General features: G+C 34.8%; 2 protein-coding genes across 2 annotated transcripts; one reads left to right on the top strand and one right to left on the bottom strand.

Moving 5' to 3' along the window:
- Positions 1–3,681: 3,681 nt before the first annotated feature.
- Positions 3,682–19,538, bottom strand: LOC100374699 (dol-P-Man:Man(7)GlcNAc(2)-PP-Dol alpha-1,6-mannosyltransferase-like). The gene is made up of 10 exons (XM_085497184.1): positions 19,267–19,538; positions 18,013–18,157; positions 13,892–14,024; positions 13,225–13,398; positions 12,485–12,679; positions 8,438–8,541; positions 8,019–8,245; positions 6,741–6,907; positions 6,027–6,105; positions 3,682–4,681 (listed from the first exon to the last, which is right to left on the bottom strand). Exons 2-10 carry the CDS (start codon positions 18,142–18,144, stop codon positions 4,453–4,455), a joined length of 1,440 nt encoding a protein of 479 aa, XP_085353310.1. The 5' UTR covers positions 18,145–18,157; positions 19,267–19,538; the 3' UTR covers positions 3,682–4,452.
- Positions 19,535–22,462, top strand: LOC100374847 (mitochondrial potassium channel-like). The gene is made up of 2 exons (XM_002739925.4): positions 19,535–19,888; positions 21,537–22,462. The coding sequence occupies exons 1-2, from the start codon at positions 19,688–19,690 to the stop codon at positions 22,434–22,436; spliced, it is 1,101 nt and encodes a 366-aa protein (XP_002739971.1). The 5' UTR covers positions 19,535–19,687; the 3' UTR covers positions 22,437–22,462.
- Positions 22,463–24,296: the final 1,834 nt, after the last annotated feature.

The raw sequence follows: 24,296 nt of genomic DNA, 5'->3' as shown, positions 1-24,296 counted from the left end.
TAAACAATTTTTATTATATAAATGCACTTTGAAAAGAAACAAGATTCATAAACATAAATCTATTTGAATACATTCTCACTACAAATTACACAATACTTATTTTCTAATGGAGTTTCTTCACAGCACAAACTATTGGAATCATGCACACGTGTGAGTACTTCGGTGACACATTTTATAGCTACGCCCAAAATAGTCCATCATTTATTGCGCAACTGTGACCACACATTCTGTTAAAATCCACACATTTTCATTAAATCTCCATGCACTTTTTGACCTTTCATAAGTAAAATACACTACAAATTACTCCAGAAAAACAATTTTCTTGGTACATTATTGCATACTAATGAGGGATTCAGACACATTTCAAGCTGAACAATTTTCTTGGACTAATAACAAAGCTGGTCAATCCTTTCCCAGCAAAAATAAAATGACGTGCAATAGGAACCCATAATGTTTTATGTATGTAACAAGTTTGAACAAACTCAATCTATAAACAACCAAGATCCAGTTCCGAAATGCCAGAAATGTTTGATTTTTGATGATTTTTTAGCACAAAAATGGCCACCATTTGGTAATTTAGAATTTTGAAATATTGCACGACTACCACGGCGTTATCCATAATGTCGACCAACATGTACAAGATATGTCTCTATAATATTAGGCAGGGAAATGTAAGTAAAACTGCAAATAATTTAGTTGATATTATATATGCTTGTAACACACATATGATGCACAAACTTAATTATGTTGGCAAGTCATATTTTAACTCCTGGTTTGACAAGGAATGTTGTACTACTAAAAGAGAAGTAAATCAAGCATTGAATCGTTTCAGAAATTGTAGAAGTCAGGCTACCTTAGACTATTATTTGCAGTCTAAATACTCATACAGGCAACTAGTTCGTGATAAGAAAAATAATTATCAAAGAAAAAAAACGTGATGAATTTTTAAAAATGGCGATACAACCTAATTCAAAACAATTTTGGAAGAGTTTGAAATCTAATAGGCCCAATGTGCCAAACAGTATATCAGAGGTTGAATGGTTTAACTATTTTAATGATTTATTTAACCCTCTAACCTTGATGGAGGACGAAAATCAAAAAGAGTTTTTCGCATCAATCAAAAACTACATGGATGATTTAGAAGATAATGCGGTGTTAAATAACGAATTAAATGTTTCTGAATTTGATAGGCCTATTTCTTTGGATGAAATTAGGGAAAATTTAAGTAAATTAAAGACAAATAAAGCCCCAGGACCAGATGGTATACCCACAGAATTTTGGAAAAATGCTCCCATAGAAATCCATGAAATGTTATTTATTTTATACAACAAGGTATTTGACCAGGGAATCTTTCCTGATGAATGGGGTAGGGGATTAATATCGCCTGTATACAAGAAGGGAAATAAGGATGACCCCGGTAATTATAGGAGTATTATGTTATTAAACGTCATAAGTAAAATTTATACAAGTATATTAAGTAATAGGTTAAATACCTGGTTAAAACATTATAATGAAATTGTAGAAGAACAAAGTGGTTTCCAGAAACATAGAAGCACATTAGATAATGTTTTCATTTTACATACTCTTGTGGAAAAATATGTCTTTCAGTTAAAAGGTCGTTTCTATTGTGCATTTGTGGACTATGAGAAGGCCTTCGACAGGGTACATCATTGCTCATTGTTTTACAAATTATCGAAGACCGGTCTCAAAGGCAAATTATTTAATTCCTTATATTCAATGTACCAGCATGTAAAGGCAGCAGTGAAAACTCCCTGGGGGGTAACTAACTACTTTAATATTAGTATGGGTTTGCAACAGGGCTCTGTGATTTCACCTCTTTTATTTTGTTTCTACATTAATGATCTTCATGGGGCTTTTCAACGAGGTCATGAAACTGTAGTTTACCTGTGTGCTTTGAAATTGTGTTACCTATTGTATGCAGATGACCTGGCTCTGTTTAGTAGTACACCCATTCGTTTACAACGATTATTGAATAATTTGGCAGACTATTGTTCAAAGTGGAGACTTACAGTGAACCTTAAGAAAACTAAAATTATTGTTTTTCGGAAAGGGGGTCGTTTAATAAACAGTGAAAAATGGTTTTGGAAGGGTAAAAGCATTGAAACTGTTTCAAAATATAATTATTTGGGGGTTATACTTTCCAGTTCTGGAAAGTGGTACCAGGCACAAAAATATGTTTCTCAACAGGCCAGTAAAGCACTTTTTTGTTTGGAAAAAAAGATACAGAGTCTGGGTGGTGTGCCGCCTGATGTTGCTTTTCGTATATTTGATTGTAAAATCCTCCCAATTCTCCTCTACGGTAGTGCTATTTGGGGCACACATTCTGATATTAATGATGTGGAGAGAGTACACAATAAATTTTGCAAATTTTTACTAAGTGTTAGTTTGGTTGCCACTAATTCGGCTGTTAGGGGAGAGTTGGGTCGGCATTATCTTAGAGTGTATGTAAATGTTGAAATTATTCGTTTTTGGTTAAAACTAATACGTGATGTTTCTCCACATATTTTAAAAGAATCGTATAAATTTCAACTTAATATGGCAGGAGCAGGTGCTATTTGCTGGGCTTTGACAGTTAAAAATCTTCTCTATAAATATGGTTTTGGACATATTTGGATTGACCAATATGTAAGTAACTCTATTGCATTCCTGGAACTATTTAAACAGAGGTGCTTTGATATTTCCAGACAAGATTGGAGCTCTGAAATTAATAGAAGTCTCAAACTAGTAACTTATTGTAAGGTGAAACATGAATTAACATGTGAGAAATATCTTACAAATATTGGTCAGTCTTATGCAATATACAGAAATGCTTTATGTAGATTAAGGATCTCGTCCCATGTACTACAAATTGAAAAGGGTAAGGCCAGTGGTACTCCACGTAACCAGAGGTTGTGTCCTTTTGGCTGTAATGTAATTGAGGACGAATACCACTTTACATTAGTTTGTCCCAAATATAGCTCCCTAAGGTTGAAGTTTATTGCACAGTATTACTTCTCCCCACCTACAGAGATAAAGTTTATTTCATTATTTCAGAATCAAACCCCATATATACAATTAAACCTTGGTAAATTTATATTTTATAGTTTTCAAGTACGTCAGCTTATGCTTGAAGAGAACACTTAATTATGCAAATGTTATGTATTATGATTTTATATTTGTTTTTCTTTACTTGTTTCTGCGACCATTCCAATCTAATTTATTATGTATTTATTTGTATCTGTACATAAGGCCAATGGCCACAGTACGAAATAAAGATATATATATATATATGTCTCTGTTGAACTGCAGTCATTTGAACAAGATGCCGAATGGCAGCAATTTTGGATTTGATGGTGGCAAATACACATGTGTGTTTGTCCGATATGATTCTTTAAAACAAAATGGGCACCAGTCGACTATTCATTGGCCATCTTGAATAGAATATGTGCATATATCCAATATTGTGAAACAAATACATGTGCACAAGTCCAACATAATGTCAGATGTATGTGTGAAATTTCAATTTGACTGCTGAATATGAATAGTGCTGAACAGGAAATAGTGGCGCGCACTGAGATTCATAAGACCAATTAGGCAACTACAGTTCTTTTTACCCAGTAATAATGCTCACATACAGTCTCACAATGTAAACAGTCAAATAAGACAGTGGTAACACAGTGGTAACAGTCATTTGTTAAATCATATATATTTCATAGATAAGAATTTGTACATAAAATTATTCACTGCCATGTAGGTGTTTTCAATGTCTTCTGTCTTGTGTATGCTTAACTGAAAAGACAATTACCGGTAGCTATGAAAGTTACAAAACGATGCAATTTAGTAATTTGGCTACTGCCATTGCACACATATATGGTCATTAAGTACACACACTTTAATATTTATCACTAAATATCCTGACTATTGTGGTCCAAAACCATATCCTAAAGTGGTCTAAAAAAGAAAGTATGTAATAATAAAGTCATACTATGAGGCTACTATGAGAATACCACAAAGAACGCACCAATACAGTACAGTGACTATATCAACAGACGCGTAGTGAAGGTTGATGTGTTACTGTACTGCATAGTGCATAGTCAGCGATATTCTCGGGATGACCTTTGTTCATTGTTTCCCTTCTTGTAGTAATAATTCAGTCACATTCAGTGACAGGATACTTGTTCGATTACGCGCTGATAGCACTTCTCCGTCTGAAGTAAACAAAGCAAAGTGTTTGAATGTGTAATAAACGAGACACACAATTTCCAAATAAGGAAGACATTCAAACGTGTCAATAAAACTTTCAAACATGTCTTTTTGGCTTTTTACTGATGGGTACATTTCAGTTTTTCGCTGTCAGATGTATAATAATAAATGACATTATAAAGTTGTAAATTGAGAAAGTACATTATTAAACTTTCAATTAAATTTATATTAATTTTATAATCTTACTGTCTATGTTTTTTTTTGTAAAACAAATATATTCTGTTCTCTTTTTATAAAAGGTTGTTTGAGCTTCCTATCTATTGCCAATCCACTGAACGCACTAATTTGAAATAAAATATCATGCGAGTCCTTGTAAGGTGTTAGTTGCTTTGATGTTTTATCAGTGGCTCCTAGCATCAGATGAGAAAATGACATCATGTCTTTACTTCCTGGCACCAGATCCTCAGTTTTATTATAGCTGAAAACAAGAAGGAAGTCATCAACGTTTGCAAATGCATTGTGTGGTTACATAACATACATCATGATGAATTGGATATGCTGGTGAATTCTTTTTTTTTTTTTGGTATCATTACTTAATAAATATTTAATAAAAATTTCACATCAAAGAGCAGTACACTCATTTACACTGCTACAGAAATCTAAGACTCTGTGTTTTACTAGACACTGGTCAGTAATATTTATATCACCACCACAGTCATCTGTGTAGTTTTTCCATCAATACACCCTTGTCATAAAGAGGGCGCTTGTGCGAACTATGACCTCAACGTCATCAAGGCGAAACGAGAACGAGGCCAATAAGCCGGAAGTGTTTTGAGGTTATCGTTTACTGTGTATTGATGTGCGTTACTCGCTAGACTAAACTTTATTTCGAGATAAGATTTTACGTTTTTTCAGCGATTTTTTTTACAATATCGGTGGCACTGTATTTCCATGCTATTATATTGTGTTCGATGTGTTTATAAATGAAATTCACCGCCTTCGTGTGAAGCTTTTTCATCGGCGATTTATGATCATTTCATTATGATTGACGTTGTGATGTTGACATCTGGAGTTGTCATGTATTTGTGTTGAACTGCGTAATATTCGTGACGGTATCGATTTTCCTGTAAAAAACAATCTTTATTTCGTTTTGGGCATTTTCATGACTTTTTTTTTGGATAGTTGGTCTGTTGTGTTTTTACTAATTTAGATTGTCACACTCGTCACAACAAGATAGGAATAGATGATTCACAGAAACGACAGTATATTGCCGATGAAAAAGCTTCACACGATGGCGGTGAATTTCATTCATAAACACATCGAACACAATATAATAGCATGAAAATACAGTGCCATCGATATTGTAAAAAAATTCGCTGAAAAAAATGGAAAATCTTACCTCGAAATAAAGTTTAGTCTAGCGAGTAACGCACAGCAACACACAGTAAACGATAACCTCAAAACACTTCCGGCTTATTGGCCTCGTTTTCGTTTCGCCTTGATGACGTTGAGGTCATAGTTCGCACAAGCGCCCTCTTTATGAAAAGGGTGTATACTGTGAACTTTTTGTCACAGCTTTTTAAATTTCCTGTTTTTAGAACAACTCCATAGAATGATTCTGCAGTGGCAGTTTTAGTTAATGAAAAAGATTTGAAAATATTAGTTTTACATTACACTGTAAGAATATACACATTGTACATGTAGTTGTGAAAAAATAGGCCTAATGATTCAGGGTAACTTGTAATAATTCACTTCACACTAGAAATGTACATAGCAGACAGTATGATTGTTTATTTAGTTATATTATTTATTTGTCAACTTACATCCACTCTGGGTTAATTTGCATGAATCTTGATATTCCCGTCTGTGCAGATTGAACATCAATATGAATATGTACAGGTCCTACAGATAATGGAATCACAATGGTGTTACTTCATGTTAAGTACATATCCAATAGAAATACATTAAGACAGAATTATTGCATGTGAAATTCACGTAACGATCTTTACAATAACTTAATTATATAGACAAATAAGTATCATCAACCTAACTAGAGCTCTAGAGGAATTGTAGTTGTTGGTGAGTTAGACCAAAACACTGCTCACATGTAATATGACAGGCAATACTGCAAACCATTCAATGTTCATACTATTTCATTTTTTGCCAATAAAGGTGATGATGCCCCCAGTAATATTCACAGTTACAAATTTACTATTGTCCGAATGAATAGCATGGTATCACAAACTTGATGTAAACATAACCACTGCATGATTCTACTACAGAAGTCCCATGCTTGAACTCCGGTAATACAAAACAATATGGCGGGATGTTGAATTACCATAGAGGGCGCACTTGCATACATAATCACTGAACAGAATACTAGTATGTGACGAGGTGATGGCCAAATAAACAGATCTTGGATGGCAAAAATGCAAATTCAGAGAAAATTTGTCTTGCAAAATTACTGTGGTTTGTTTACAGCAGTTGGGTGTGGATTTACACATAATTAATTGTGCGTAAACATTCCCAATACTGACCTGATGACATTTGTGTATGGTGTAACTGCCAAAGTGCTTGACCTCCAGGATAATTAATACTTGACACGTAGAGGAAACCAGATGAAATCAATGTATTCAGAACAAAGTGCCCAATAACACCAATGGTGAGAATCTTGTATACCACAGACTTGTGAAGATTATTTAATCTGTCAATAGAAAATATATTAATGCAGTTTGGCAGTACTAGGAGTATATTTTTTTCAGTGAGTGTAACAACCAGGAAACAGTAGGCACTTGACTGACTGAGCATGGAGCAACAGTATGCACCCATCGACTGACCATGGAGGCAACAACATGCAGCTATTGACCATGAATCATTAGTCTACACATATACAATCGGAGTAACAGTCTGCACCTATTGACTGACCATGTATGAGGGCATCAGTATTCCCCTATATACTGACTGATCATGGGGCAACAGAATGCACCTATTGACTGACTAGTCACGGGCAACAGTATGCACCTATTGACTGACTAGTAACAGGGCAACAGTATGCACCTATGGGCTGACCATGGTTGTGAGGGCAACAGAATGCACCTATTGACTGACTGATCACGGGGCAACAGTATGCACCTATTGACTGACCATGGATGGGGGCAACAGTATGCCTCTACTGACTGACCAAAGGGGCAACAGTATGCCCCTACTGACTGATCATGGGGGCAACAGTATGCACCTATATACTTACTGATCACGGTGCAACAGTATGCACCTATTGACTGACCATGGATGGGAACACAGAATGCACCTATTGACTGACTGGTCATGAGGGCAACAGTATGCCTGACTGACCAAAGGGACAACAGTATGCCCCTACTGACTGATCATGGGGGCAACAGTATGCACCTATATACTGACTGGTAACGGGGCAACAGTATGCACCTAATGACTGACCATGGATGGGGACACAGAATGCACCTATTGACTGACTGGTCATAGGGCAACAGTATGCACCTATTGACTGACCATGGGTGGGGGCACAGAATTCACCTATTAACTGACCATGGATGGGGGCACAGAATGCACCTATTGACTGATAATGAAAGCACACATGTACAAGACTGTTACGAGCATCATCCAAATGAATCAAATTATTAGCTGAGAAAAGTTCTATAAATGTAGGCGTCTCACTAGTGCTTACAGTATATTTCACAAATGATTTCATCTGTTTAAAGCTGCTGACTGGTTTTTTGTGTAGATCCATAAATCCATGTGACTGGATCCTGGAAAGATTGGATAAAATAAAGACAACTTACATAAATGTAATAGCTCTTGCTGCTGCTATGTTTAACACAGGGAACACATAAATAATAAACCGCAGCTCTTTATGTGGAAGAATGGAATACAGAAATACAAATCCAATAGTTGGTAGAAGTAATGTTCTCACACGGCTGTCAACATAGCCTCCAATCGGGACAAAGAAAAGACTTGTGCCCAAAGCTCGTGGAATTGCCGAATAAAAATACCACAAGAAAGGAGATGTCTGTGTTGATGCAATAAGGAACTGCTAACATAGTAAATTTTATTATTTTTTGGGCATAATTTTACTAAATATGTTTACTGTGTACTGATGGTAAATGTAGGATCTGTATGATTTCCAAGCTAGCTGAAATCATTCCTATTGAGAGCAGTGGTTTGTATGGGTTATATAGATATATATGACACAAAAGGATACTCCCCAGTTGGAGCTCTTGTTCATTACGGTGTTATACCAAAGTACTTCACCCTCTGGCCACAGAAGTCGCTGCCAAAATACAGAGTCTATGGCAACACTTAAACCTGTAAAACATTTAGCAAATAATTACAGATGCTGATCTACACAATCAATATGCAAATAATTCCAGATGATGATCTAAACAATCACTATGCAAATAACTACAGATGCTGATCTACACAATCAATATGCAAATAATTACAGATGCTGATCTACACAATCAATATGCAAATAATTACAGATGCTGATCTACACAATCAATATGCAAATAATTCCAGATGATGATCTAAACAATCAATATGCAAATAATTACAGATGCTGATCTACACAATCAATATGCAAATAATTATAGATGCTGATCTACACAATCAATATGCAAATAATTACAGATGATGATCTACACAATCAATATGCAAATAATTACAGATGCTGATCTACACAATCATTATGCAAATAATTACAGATACTGATCTACAGAATCAATATGCAAATAATTACAGATGATGATCTACACAATCAATATGCAAATAATTACAGATGATGATCTACACAATCAATATGCAAATAATTACAGATGCTGATCTACACAATCAATATGCAAATAATTACAGATGCTGATCTACACAATCAATATGCAAATAATTAGATGATGATCTAAACAATCAATATACAAATAATTACAGATGCTGATCTAGACAATCAATATGCAAATAATTACAGATGATGATCTAAACAATCAATATGCAAATAATTCCAGATGCTGATCTACACAATCAATATGCAAATAATTCCAGATGCTGATCTACACAATCAATATGCAAATAATTACAGATGATGATCTAAACAATATGCAAATAATTACAGATGCTGATCTACACAATCAATATGCAAATAATTATAGATGCTGATCTACACAATCAATATGCAAATAATTACAGATGCTGATCTACACAATCAATATGCAAATAATTACAGATGCTGATCTACACAATCAATATGCAAATAATTACAGATGCTGATCTACACAATCAATATGCAAATAATTACAGATGCTGATCTAGACAATCAATATACAAATAATTACAGATACTGATCTACACAATCAATATGCAAATAATTACAGATGCTGATCTACACAATCAATATGCAAATAATTACAGATGATGATCTGCACAATCAATATGCAAATAATTCCAGATGATGATCTAAACAATCAATATGCAAATAATTACAGATGATGATCTACACAATCAATATGCAAATAATTACAGATGATGATCTACACAATCAATATGCAAATAATTACAGATACTGATCTACACCATCAATATGCAAATAATTACAGATGATGATCTACACAATCAATATGCAAATAATTACAGATGATGATCTAAACAATCAATATACAAATAATTACAGATGCTGATCTAGACAATCAATATGCAAATAATTACAGATGATGATCTACACAATCATAATGCAAATAATTACAGATGCTGATCTAGACAATCAATATACAAATAATTACAGATGATCTACACAATCAATATGCAAATAATTACAGATGATGATCTACACAATCGATATGCAAATAATTACAGATGATGATCTAAACAATCAATATGCAAATAATTACACATGATGATCTAAACAATCAATATGCAAATAATTACACATGATGATCTGCACAATCAATATGCAAATAATTACAGATGCTGATCAACACAATCAATATGCAAATAATTACAGATGTTGATCTACACAATCAATATGCAAATAATTACAGATGCTGATCTACACAATCAATATGCAAATAATTACACATGATGATCTGCACAATCAATATGCAAATAATTACAGATGCTGATCAACACAATCAATATGCAAATAATTACAGATGCTGATCTACACAATCAATATGCAAATAATTACAGATGATGATCTACACAATCAATATGCAAATAATTACAGATGATGATCTAAACAATCAATATACAAATAATTACAGATGATGATCAACACAATCAATATGCAAATAATTACAGATGCTGATCTACACAATCAATATGCAAATAATTACAGATGATGATCTGCACAATCAATATGCAAATAATTCCAGATGATGATCTAAACAATCAATATGCAAATAATTACAGATGATGATCTACACAATCAATATGCAAATAATTACAGATGATGATCTACACAATCAATATGCAAATAATTACAGATACTGATCTACACCATCAATATGCAAATAATTACAGATGATGATCTACACAATCAATATGCAAATAATTACAGATGATGATCTAAACAATCAATATACAAATAATTACAGATGCTGATCTAGACAATCAATATGCAAATAATTACAGATGATGATCTACACAATCATAATGCAAATAATTACAGATGCTGATCTAGACAATCAATATACAAATAATTACAGATGATCTACACAATCAATATGCAAATAATTACAGATGATGATCTACACAATCAATATGCAAATAATTACAGATGATGATCTAAACAATCAATATGCAAATAATTACACATGATGATCTAAACAATCAATATGCAAATAATTACACATGATGATCTGCACAATCAATATGCAAATAATTACAGATGCTGATCAACACAATCAATATGCAAATAATTACAGATGCTGATCTACACAATCAATATGCAAATAATTACAGATGCTGATCTACACAATCAATATGCAAATAATTACACATGATGATCTGCACAATCAATATGCAAATAATTACAGATGCTGATCAACACAATCAATATGCAAATAATTACAGATGCTGATCTACACAATCAATATGCAAATAATTACAGATGATGATCTACACAATCAATATGCAAATAATTACAGATGCTGATCTACACAATCAATATGCAAATAATTACACATGATGATCTGCACAATCAATATGCAAATAATTACAGATGCTGATCAACACAATCAATATGCAAATAATTACAGATGCTGATCTACACAATCAATATGCAAATAATTACAGATGATGATCTACACAATCAATATGCAAATAATTACAGATGCTGATCTACACAATCAATATGCAAATAATTACAGATGATGATCTACACAATCAATATGCAAATAATTACAGATGATGATCTAAACAATCAATATACAAATAATTACAGATGCTGATCTAGACAATCAATATGCAAATAATTACAGATGCTGATCTACACAATCAATATGCAAATAATTACAGATGATGATCTACACAATCAATATGCAAATAATTACAGATGATGATCTAAACAATCAATATACAAATAATTACAGATGATGATCTAAACAATCAATATACAAATAATTACAGATGCTGATCTAGACAATCAATATGCAAATAATTACAGATGCTGATCTAGACAATCAATATGCAAATAATTACAGATGCTGATCAACACAATCAATATGCAAATAATTACACATGATGATCTAAACAATCAATATGCAAATAATTACAGATGCTGATCAACACAATCAATATGCAAATAATTAGTTTCAATCTATTTCACCAAAATGTTAGAATTCAAAAAATATACAAAATGAAAATAGTTAATTATTTAAATTAAGCTAAATAAAATGAACCAAATAAATTATTATCAGACAATTAGTGTTTTGTATAATAACCAGTATTACTATATTAAATAAACAAGATGATTAGTATGTTCATTATTATGCTAATTAATATCCAGAGATTAATTATAAGCTTATTATATATTGATTTACACAAATGACAATCATGTACCAAGTTTCAATTCACGCAAAGATACACAATGAATATGCTAATTTAAATTATGCAAATTTACTATTTAATACCAAAATCTAATCACATTCAGCCATTGGTTCTTCGGTTGACACAGAAACACAAATGGTAGATAGAAAGAATTTGCATTACTCACAGGGGTATTGGGTGATCAGATAAAGGATAGGGGAACAAAGATACTCACCTAAACTGACAAAACCAGCAGGAATAGCATATTGTAGTAATTTATTAATACTCAATTTAGATGTGAGTAATTCCATTATCAAGAGCAGACCACACAAGATACACAGTTCTGATCTGAAGACCAATATAGCAAATGCTGATAACCAGATAAATGACTTGTGATGACGTAATAACCATGATCTGAAAGCTAACAACACTACAAAACCCATGCATTATAAATTTCAATGAGGAAAACAATGATATGTTATTCGTAATTATTCCATGTACACAAATCATAAATCAAATAACTGTATTAGAATGAAAAGTATCGAATATTAAAGATGTAAGAGATTAATATGTTCAGTGGACAAACAAACTTTGAGTGAAACATGTCCAGGCATAAGAGGTGGGCATAACCAAGATCCGGTTCCAGAATGACAGAAATGATGTATTTTATGAATTTGTAGAACTAACATGGCCGCCATTCAGCCATCATGAATTGTAACATGAAATAAATGCATTTGCATGTTATGTGTGATGTGTGTAAAGTTTGAATATAAGTGGCATGACATGTTTGAAATACAGGTGCAGACGGAGAAACAGATGCCGGAAGGTGAATAAGTCTCAGTTTTCAGAATACATCCTAATGGGGTCTGAGAAAGATATTACAGAAAAACACAGAAGTGTTTGCAATTTAATTTAACAAAGGTAATATTGAAGAAAATGATAAATTTGATTTATTTAAGGAAACTGAAAACTTACCTAAAGCAAGAGCAAAGACATTAGGTAGCGGTCTGGTTACATAGAATAAAAAGTGAAACTGTGTGATGGTCAACAATGTCATGTACCTGGCCACATCTTTACCAAACTTTATTCTGACTGCTTGCTTGAATTTGATGAAGGCATACAGAACACTCAGTCCAAGAACACCACGTACTGGAAAAAGATACATAATTTTGTGAATTACTTTGGCTGTAAGTTATTCTCCCTCAAAACCACAGATTGCATGCATTTTTTGTAACTGATTTTTTCATCGAGTCACTGTAAACAATAGAAACAACATAATTTTATTTTATTTTGCAGTACATCATCCTAACATGCTGTCTATAACAAATCTAACTGAAGCAGCACTGCTTTCGACACATTATTAATGCAAATTGAACAGCATGTTGGTTCATTTGTGAAATAATCTTGATGCATTTTTAGCTGTAAAATGGCTACCACTCAGCCATCTTGAATTGAATTGAATTGTAATGTTTGATGTATGTGTGAAGTTTGAAAATGGCTGGTTCAGGCTTGTCTGAGATATGGATAGGAACAGATGCACAGACGTAAAAAAAGTAAATCCTTGTTTTCAGACATCATCTAAACAGAGACAAAAAACCAACAACTACAAACCTTACAAAATAGTATATGTTTTCTTACTTACCTATAACTTGAGAATAAGCTTTTGATAATCCCAAAAAAGAAGACAAGGCTACAAAAGGTGCAGACAACAATGATACAAACAGTGGACCAATAAATGTCCTTGGCACAACTCCTGGAAATTCTAAATGATCATACTGTGAAAAAAACATCCAATAAATTGTAAAATTATAAACTGTAAATTGGATAATTAAACATACTTATTACATCTATAACAGTATAAATGTGAACAATACAAGAAGAAAAATTGCCTTACTCAATGTGCAAGTTCTAAGTGATGGATCATAAACCTTCAAAAGCCATAATTTTCCCCATGAACATTTTGGTACAAAATTTTGTTCATTTTTTGTGCATTTAGAAAGAATTTCCCATTGGTTACAGTCTTAATCAAAATATTAAAAAACAAGTCATTGTCAATGACACGTCCGCGTTCCGTTCATATTTGAGTGACATATACATTCAAAGCAGACCATGACCGAAATCTCAGTGGTCTGATCCGAAATGCACCTGCATATGTACAACACATTGTACTAAATCTGAACAAAATCCATCCATGCATGACTGAGATCCAGTTCCGTAATTGTGAAAATACGTGATATTGATGCATTTTCGGCCTTAAAATGGCCATCATTCAGTTAAGCGGATCATGAAACAAATGCACATATCTATTTGTGACATGATGTACCATGTGTGTGTGAAGTTTGAACTTGATCAATCCAGACATGTCTCGGATACGGATCCAGAACTGAATTCCTTAAAACAAAATGGCCGCCACTCGGCCATTTCGAACTTGATCCGAAAAAAAAAGACGTGCATCAAGGTCCTATTATGTTTAATGTATGTACCAAATTTGAACAAAATCCATCCATGCATAACTGAGATCCGGGTCCGGAATGGTGAAAATGTGCGATTTCAATGCATTTTCGGCCTTAAAGCAGCCGCCATTTGGCTATCGTCTGTGCTCTCGCTGTCGCTCGCAAATGTCGTAAATTACGAAATTTTGACAAGATTTACGAACAAAATAAATATCTATTAGTAGGATTTACGAACACATTTTGTACAAAATACCCTCGCAAATCGCCCTCATTTAATTTTCAAGACTCGACTGTGATCATCACGCGTGTTACGGTTTGAGTGATTGCCATTTTAAAGTTAAACAATGTCCTGTTACTTCTAAGATTGCAACAATTGTTACATGGTGATCGCGATCAACACGGAACTGCCACTGAATGTATTTTTCCACTCCAAAGTTATTTTGGTGTCATCGCACATGCGTAGTTTAGTCGACATGTGTTTCAAGATACCCCACGACTTTACTCTCAGTATGGGACGGTTTCATGTCGCCCTTATCAAAACACGTGATTTGTTTATTTATTGAAAATGGAGACTACGTCAAAACGGAGCAGACAACTGCTCGACGAGTATTTTTCACGACGAGATGGAGAAACCGCTAAATCGTGTTCAGAACAAGAAACCCATGGGTGTCCTAACCCTGACAGCACAAAGAAACAGAAAGTTGATTGTACTGCAGCACGATTTAAGAAATAATGGAAGGTTAGCTGCGGTTTCGTAGCTCTTTGGTGCGACATACAATCTAATTTTGCCCTACCAATTCCATTTGGACGTCTTGTTTTTATTTTTGTTGTTGTATGTCGAACATGGGCCGGCCAGTGTCTGTCACGTAAATAATGCGGTCGGCAACATAGGGCTATGATTCCACAGCTAATGGAAGGTGAGACAATGTTAGCGAATCGATCGAAAAATATTATAATTTGTGTAACATTCTTACCGGGCATTCTTAGCATTGAGATCGAGTTACAAGACTGAAAGTTACTTTAGTTACTTTTTCACTTTAATTCAGAAATTTCGATGAAAATAAATAGTCATTTTGTGTCGTTATAAACGTCAACATGCCGGTTTGCATGATGAGCACGGGAGATTACTTCATAACAATATTGATTGGCATAGAGTTTTTTCTGAGAAATTTCCCGTGAATTTATTCACTGGATGACTTGTGTTCTTGGCAGTGAACTTAAAAAGTGAACTTTTGAATGATGACTATTTTCCCCACTGTTAACAATGTGAGCTTATCATGAATATGTTTAATTAATACTGAGTTATTCAAATAAAGGTTCTGGTGTCTACATTGCATATTTTGTTGTGATTTTAAACTCATAGTTGCTGTCGACATAGGAAGTAAAGTAAGCAAATAAAACCGAATAAACGGCAAGGTAAAGACTGCGTCTAATTATAGTAAATACGTACTGCGTGCGTGACTCGAACCGGCGTTCACGTACGGCACCTAATCGACACACACACACACACACCCACACACATACATACATACAGAGTCAATAAACGATAAGGTAAGTTTACACGTTTACATAATACTCGAGACATGTGCGATATTAAAATATTGTGATAATAGAGTAAATGCATTACAAAAAGTTCATGTATAGTAAAATTACGAGTTCTTAAAAACGGTAAAATCGATAATGATAGATTGTTATTTCATCAGATATTCTCGTATTTGCAGGTTCATGCCATCTGCAGCAGCTAGGACGTCGTTGAAACACCATAGAGCTTCAAATCCGGTACGACATTTTGCCAGTAGATGGTAATTGTGCTCGTTCTTTATCCTGGATCTGTACGGCCTTTAAAACATTGCAGCACATCTGTATCAGCTAAGTCCTTGATTTTATTGTAGCGCGTTATATGAATAGCTGCTTTAATATTTCCAACAATAAAGCATAGGAGGCGTTGTTGAGACGACACTTTTTTTGACTTCCTAGGTGAGCCCAGAATATAATGTGACAACGGAAGTAATCGCACATCCAGCAATTGAGAAATTAATGTATTAAGGAGAATAAAAACAGGTACGAGTCGTTGACAATCAATAAATATATGCACCAGGTCATCCTTTTCTCTACAAAAGGGGCAAAGGTCTGAATCTTGGAAACCAGTTTTGAGCAGAAAGCCTCCAGTGGGATAGGCACCATGTAGAATTCGCCATGACAAGTCCCCGTCTTTTTTTGTAAGTGGCGTCAAATAACACTCTGAAAAGTTGGGTTTTTCCTGTGGACTCAGAGAGAGGAGATCGTGCCACACCGTACCATCTAAAAGGTTGGTTTTGGTGAAAAATCGATTAAGTAACAGAAATTGATATATTGCACCCCTACATACATACAGACATGCAGACATGCAGACAGGGTAACTGCAAAGACTCCCTTTTGTGCTTCGCACACGGGAGTCAAAAAATGCATGTGCATATGTCCCATATAATGTGTGATGTATGAGTAAAGTTTGAACTCAATCAGTCCATGCATGTTCGAGATACAGGTGATCACGGACGCATGGACGCACACAGGGCAGACCATAAGTCCCCGTTTTCGGACTACGTCCGAACGGGGACTAAATATGGAAACAATTATGCAGATGCATTTTGTGCAAGGCAATACAAAAGATTGGTATTGAAAAAGTTTAATAACAAAAAATTATAAAAAGTTGTATTTTCTGAAAAACAGACGATGACAGAAGTATGGTCTGTAAAAAGCACACAAGTTGTCTTGATTTTTTCATTCCATAATGGAAAAGTTTTTTATTTATACAGCTACTGAATAACATTCTCACCGCTAGAGTATTTTTTCCGCCCCACTCAAAAAAATCAGTTGCTGAAAGAGGGCGTGGTTTGCGACGATGCTGAATATGTAATAGATTAATAGTAGTTATGAAGTGGGTGGGTAAAAAAAAACACATTGAGCAGGACAAGTAGTTAATAATGGTTTTTCCTTCAGCCAAAAATTCATGCACTTTCCAAGATCTCCCAAGCCTTTATCAATAAACATGTAGCATGGATGGTCAGTTTAGCTTATTAGCCATGCAAATGTATTCAAAGTCAATCAAATCAGGTCAATGGTAAGTGAAATAGTCTTTGTTCATGAATCATAGTCAGAGATCGTATAACAATTCATGCTTACGATGATGTGATTTTCAATCAACCAATCAAATTTATAGTCAATATATAGCTGACTGTCATGAGATATTACTAGCATCATACTTAGACATAGTTGATGGCATTCTCAGTCATTAGCTCTGGTCTTAGCTCTTAATTCACATCTTGTTTACCTTGCTTATATTTCCTTGGTGATAGAGAAGGTCATGCATCGCTTGTAGATTGAAACTTTCTTCCACTTTTGTGTATGGACAAATCACTAGGTGAAGTGTCCCTGCAATGAGTAGTAATGATTCTGATAGCATTGTGAAAAATGACCTGTAAAACAAGAGATGTGAAAGTAACATTAATATACTGCTTTTGAGATATATGTCAACCATTTTGAATTTAACCCGGAACTCACTGTGATCTGTTGAAATCATGCCAGTGTCGTCTAATATCTATAAAGAAACAAAGACATACATGTGTAACAAAAGCGTGTAATCTTCACCTGAAGGTATTTTGTTTGTTCATGAATCCTTCCACTTAGAAATGACAGCAAGGAATTAGTGAAAAAAATCAGGTAAGAATCAAATAATGTGCCTTTATACTTTATTCTCCAAATCATTCAATTTCAACTCAAATGGCGATGACATGTTTCAATAATTTTCTGTTACTTAATAAGAATCCACTAAAGACTATATTGGCTTGAGAACACCAGTAGTTTTTTTTTGCTTATAGCTACTGCCAATACACCCTTTTCCCCTTTATCTCGGTCCAGATAGATGCTTGTGACCGAAACTCGGCACGTGTCGAGTTTTGCTGCCTGAACGCTCTGCACGAGCCGGAATCACGCCCTCGGTGGTAAATTTAAGAAAAACATAAGTTGAAAATTAAGATATACTAGTATATTTTTATCTCTTATGTATTGTATCTTTTGTTTTTGTTTTTTGTACTTTGTATTTATGTTCCTTACCATACAAAAACAAGGTTTTTAGTAGTGTAATAAAGTTATTAATATATGATCGGATGCTGTAGTAGTGAATGAAATGAAGGCAAACTGTCGTCAGTGATGCATGTTTATGCGCTGCTGCAACTTCTATTTTCTTGCAATACTACATTGATGTTAAAAAAATAATTGTGTTTCTAAGTGGGTCCCGAATAATGTGAACGCAACTGCTGTAAATCCCTCTGCAAACACGACGGATTAAAAATTTCGGCACGTGCCGAGATCCAGTATCGTGAACCATGGAGCTAAAAATAGCTCCATGCGTGAACGTAGTAAGTGACTTACATGTTATAAAATCATTTATATACATGTCTTTTGTTTGCACTTGTCACCGGACGGTTACGTTTCCTACCCTCCCCCCTCCCCCCGGTGTTTCCAATGCGTCACCCCTTGGTAGTAATCGTATCAGGTCACATGCAGTCATCGTGTTGGAACTGACCTTGCGATTTGTGAATGCCAATATATGCAGCTTTCGTTTCTCTATCAGGATTTCAAAAACAATACCGAATGACGCCCATTCAAATTATTTGCAACGATTTAGGATTCAATAGACTGGTTTCAACTTGAACATGAGATGAGAGCAGACATTTAACATCCTATGCCTTCTACAAGGCTACGCAAGAGTGGTGTAACATGTAAGAATTATTTTGATTGGCTATGTGAAATTAAATTACACTGTTGAACCAATGAAAAGCCTTGATATAAACAGCATGACAAATAACAAGATGGCGACTGCACCATGATTTCTGTACTTCGCCTGTCTGAGCACCTGACATTTTAATATTTTATCTGCGATCGGCTATCATAACGGATCGTAGCACATTTCTACATGGTTCCTGGTTAATTTGTTGGATTGAAATATGGGATCAATAGCACGGAGGCTCGATATGAAGAAATTGGCGTACGTGACAGTCCCCCGAGTACCGGCGATCACGGGTAATACCAAGTTTGATTCCAAATTGAACGATTTGACTGGTGGGCGGATCGAGCGATGGATGAAATCTTATGAAGAATTTCTTGGTCTGGAAGAAATTAGAGCAGCACAGGGAAAAGTCACTGCGGTAAGTCAATTTATCATAAATTCACGCAGACTAGTCTCAGCTGGTTCATTGACCGGTGTGCTAAAAAATGTAAATGTTAAAATTGTTTTTTAGTGTCATAAACACTTTTGTACTGTCACTCACCATACCGAGTCGAAGGACGGTGCTTGGTCGCATTTGAAAGGGACCCATATTGTTACAATAATGAAGCTTATACCCCGGAGCTAATAATACTGTCAGTCGGGATGTCTATCGCTGTACATGCCGGCCGGTCGACTGTGCTTCTGCAACATCTTTTTGACGGCGCTTCAAATTCGTCCAGTTAAATTGTCAATTTCATTCCGTATTTTATGTTAACGGGGGTTTATACCTAAGCCCAATGTATTTGTAAATGTTATTTTAACAGTATTGCTCAAATAACGCGTAGTTGAGATTTGAAAACCTTGTTGTATATACCAAATATCTAGACAAGCATTCATACTAAAGTCAATTTATTCCATTCCATTCTTTGTTGTCAAACTCTAAACATTTTTGAATGAGCTAAATTATGTGTTTAATAAAACCATTTACTTAGTTCGCTCACCTCAATAATCCTACTATTTTCCATGCATTAAATAATTAACATTGATGTTCTCTTGATGCATTGTAATAATTATAGTCTTTATTGAAGTCATATCCTAAAAAAACAAAAGAATAAATGTGGATGTGCATCTTTTTTGAAAATCATATTGACCAGAAATTTTGTTTTAGCTATGACAGAATGTTCTCCACATTGGAGGATTTGTGACAGTGTATGAGCAAACATCCAACAAAAGAATGTAAAAATGGCCTACTTTTACAACACCATGGTTTATTGTTTATTATATTACTGGTATATTATTATATATATGGCTTATTATTCTAGCTCCTCATGTTCACTGATGATGACTTATATGGAGAAAACGACATGAGACCTGACAATCTAAGGCCATTAGGACCAATTATAACTCTCACAAGTTTCATTTATGCTAATTGTTTCAATACCATATTTAAAAAGATTATGATGTACTATTGTCCATATATGGACATTGTATGACATCGTTTCTGATACAGTACAGTATCAGATGATGGTATACAATACTATTTATTTATTAACACACAACATCCCCCGGAGGGAATGAAAAGGGTTACAAATCAGATATCAGTAAATGAAAAATAAGTACATAAAAAGTAACGAAACAAAAAGCATAAAGAAAAAAAAATGATACAAAATTGTATACACGGAATGTGTTACTGGCTTAGTTTATGTAGGTGCTGCTGTCTTGTATTAAAACAGTTTTTTAAATATTGTGCTAAAGGAATTGACATTTTCTCGTCACTTAGTAATGATATGGTATAGAGGTCATTGTGCATACGCTATGAATACGCTATTGAATGTACATAATGCAGTAGTCAGTATAAACTCAGACCCTTCCCACCTTGGGGTAGTGGGGACAAGAAAAATCATAAGAAAATGCCCCACCCCAAAAATTTATTTCTAGTCCTCAGATGTTTGTTTTTTCATACAATTTTACATTATTTTGGTAAAAAGCCTCTCAAAAAAGTTTGATTACATGTACCTGATGCTAATTAGAAAATTATTAATTATTCTTGTTGGTAATTGAATTCGTTGTTGTTGTTAAAATTTCAGGCCCAGAAAGACTTTGATGATCGCAGAAAAATGGTAATGAAATCAAGTGTTCAGCTTGAAAATCTTCAGGCAGAACTTAAAACAATTCGTGGGAGATTAGATAGGGTACCTCGAGAAGACAACAGATACCTGACTCTAGCAACAGAAGAACACAATTTACTTCAAATAGAAAAACAGTTGAAAGACTGCCATAAAAAAAGCATAGAGGAGGAAAGAGATTGTTTTGACTCGCTCTCAGCAGCTGTTCGAGAAAGTCATGATAAAGAACGGGCAAGGGCTGAACGTACAAAATACTGGTCTATTATTGGTTCTGTGACGGGTACGGTTATTGGAGTACTGGGATCATCGTTAATCACAAGGTACAGAATGAAAGAAATTCGAACGTTACTCGAAGAAGCAAAAGAAACTGCACAAACTAAGCAAATGACTGATGCGGTCAGTGCTGCCGTGTCTTCAACACCCACCTCGAGTTCGGCAGAAATTTCAAATGAAGACCTGGAGAGGCTGGGAAAGCAGTTACAAGAAATGCAGGGTTACACGGAAGAGCTGAGATCAGTTGTGTCTCGTAATGATTTCGGCAAACTCTCTCTTGCTGTTGAAGGAATTACTAAGAAACAGGAAGAAGGATTTGGCAATATGGAGAATAATTTAGAAAAATTGTTTGCTGGTCAGGAAAAGAACTTGTCAGATGAATTGAAGGGAATTAAGAATCTTCTCTCCAAACCAGTAGTGGACATAACGGGATCTGGCACTGTTAGATCCAACGTTATGCAGGATTTATTGGATGATACTGAACAGAAATTAGAGTGGCAAATGAAAATGAGTACTTTATCCACAGTTGTATTCATATATGGTGCTTTTGCGCTTACTTTACCAATTCTTTACAGTATCTTCAAATGAAATAAACATGTTAGGCTTAACAATAATTGTTTCTAGTTCTGAGATTTTAAAATGTTTTCTTTGTTTTTGTGTGTGTTTTTTTTCTGCTCCATTTTGGTATTTTCATGTCATTGCAGTGTTGAAGCAGCATAAGGTCTCACAACATGATGATTCACTGATGATAATTGTCCTGGGTCATGTTCACTGATGATAATTGTCCTGGGTCATGTTCACTGATGATAATTGTCCTGGGTCATGTTCACTCATGATAATTGTCCTGGGTCATGTTCACTCATGATAATTGTCCTGGGTCATGTTCACTCATGATAATTGTCATGGGTCATGTTCACTCATGATAATTGCCCTGGGTCATGTTCACTGATGATAATTGTCCTGGGTCATGTTCACTCATGATAATTGCCCTGGGTCATGTTCACTGATGATAATTGTCCTGGGTCATGTTCACTCTTGATAATTGTCCTGGGTCATGTTCATTGTCGATAATTGTCATTGGTCATGTTCACTCATGATAATTGTCCTGGGTCATGTTCACTGATGATAATTGTCCTGGGTCATGTTCACTCATGATAATTGTCCTGGGTCATGTTCACTGATGATAATTGTCCTGGGTCATGTTCACTCATGATAATTGTCCTGGGTCATGTTCACTCATGATAATTGTCCTGGGTCATGTTCACTCATGATAATTGTCCTGGGTCATGTTAACTCATGATAATTGTCCTGGGTCAAGTTCACTCATGATAATTGTCCTGGGTCATGTTCACTGATGATAATTGTCCTGGGTCATGTTCACTCATGATAATTGCCCTGGGTCATGTTCACTGATGATAATTGTCCTGGGTCATGTTCACTCATGATAATTGTCCTGGGTCATGTTCACTCATGATAATTGTCCTGGGTCATGTTCACTCATGATAATTGTCCTGGGTCATGTTAACTCATGATAATTGTCCTAGGTCATGTTCACTCATGATAATTGTCCTGGGTCATGTTCATTGTCGATAATTGTCATTGGTCATGTTCACTCATGATAATTGTCCTGGGTCATGTTCACTCATGATAATTGTCATGGGTCATGTTCACTCATGATAATTGTCCTGGGTCATGTTCACTGAAAATAATTGTCCTGGGTCATGTTCATTGTCGATAATTGTCCTGGGTCATGTTCACTCATGATAATTGTCCTGGGTCATGTTCACTCATGATAATTGTCCTGGGTCATGTTCACTCATGATAATTGCCCTGGGTCATGTTCACTGATGATGATTGTCCTGGGTCATATTCACTGAAAATAATTGTCCTGGGTCATGTTCATTGTCGATAATTGTCATGGGTCATGTTCACTCATGATAATTGCCCTGGGTCATGTTCACTGATGATGATTGTCCTGGGTCATATTCACTGAAAATAATTGTCCTGGGTCATGCTCACTGATAATCTTCGTCTGGGATCCATTGCATATATGGTATTACTTAATTAGTCAATGATTGGTAAACTAGTTTATATGTAAATGAAATAGCAACATCATCAATGACTATTACTATGTTAAGCCAGTGTGTGTGATAATACTGTCTACTCAATGGCTATGGTAAACCAGTGTGTATGTAATAACACTATATTCAATAACTATGGTGGACCAGTGTGTGTGTAATGACACTGTCTACTCAATGACTATAGTAGGCTAGCTTGTGATGTGCAATAGGATAAATATTGTTGAGTAAGTTACAATTACTGCACACAAGAGTGCAAGCCCACGTGGCATTCTACAATCTGCAATATAAGTAGATGTTGTGCTGTGTGGATTGCATTCATCAGTGCAGCTTTACATTTTACTATGAATTATAAGCAATATTTATGTTT

The sequence above is a fragment of the Saccoglossus kowalevskii genome, chromosome 3 (assembly GCF_978046115.1).
Source record: "Saccoglossus kowalevskii chromosome 3, keSacKowa6.1, whole genome shotgun sequence".
Classification (NCBI taxonomy): domain Eukaryota; kingdom Metazoa; phylum Hemichordata; class Enteropneusta; family Harrimaniidae; genus Saccoglossus; species Saccoglossus kowalevskii.
Note: the sequence above shows the minus strand (reverse complement) of the source record. Positions and strands in the feature narration are given on the sequence as shown.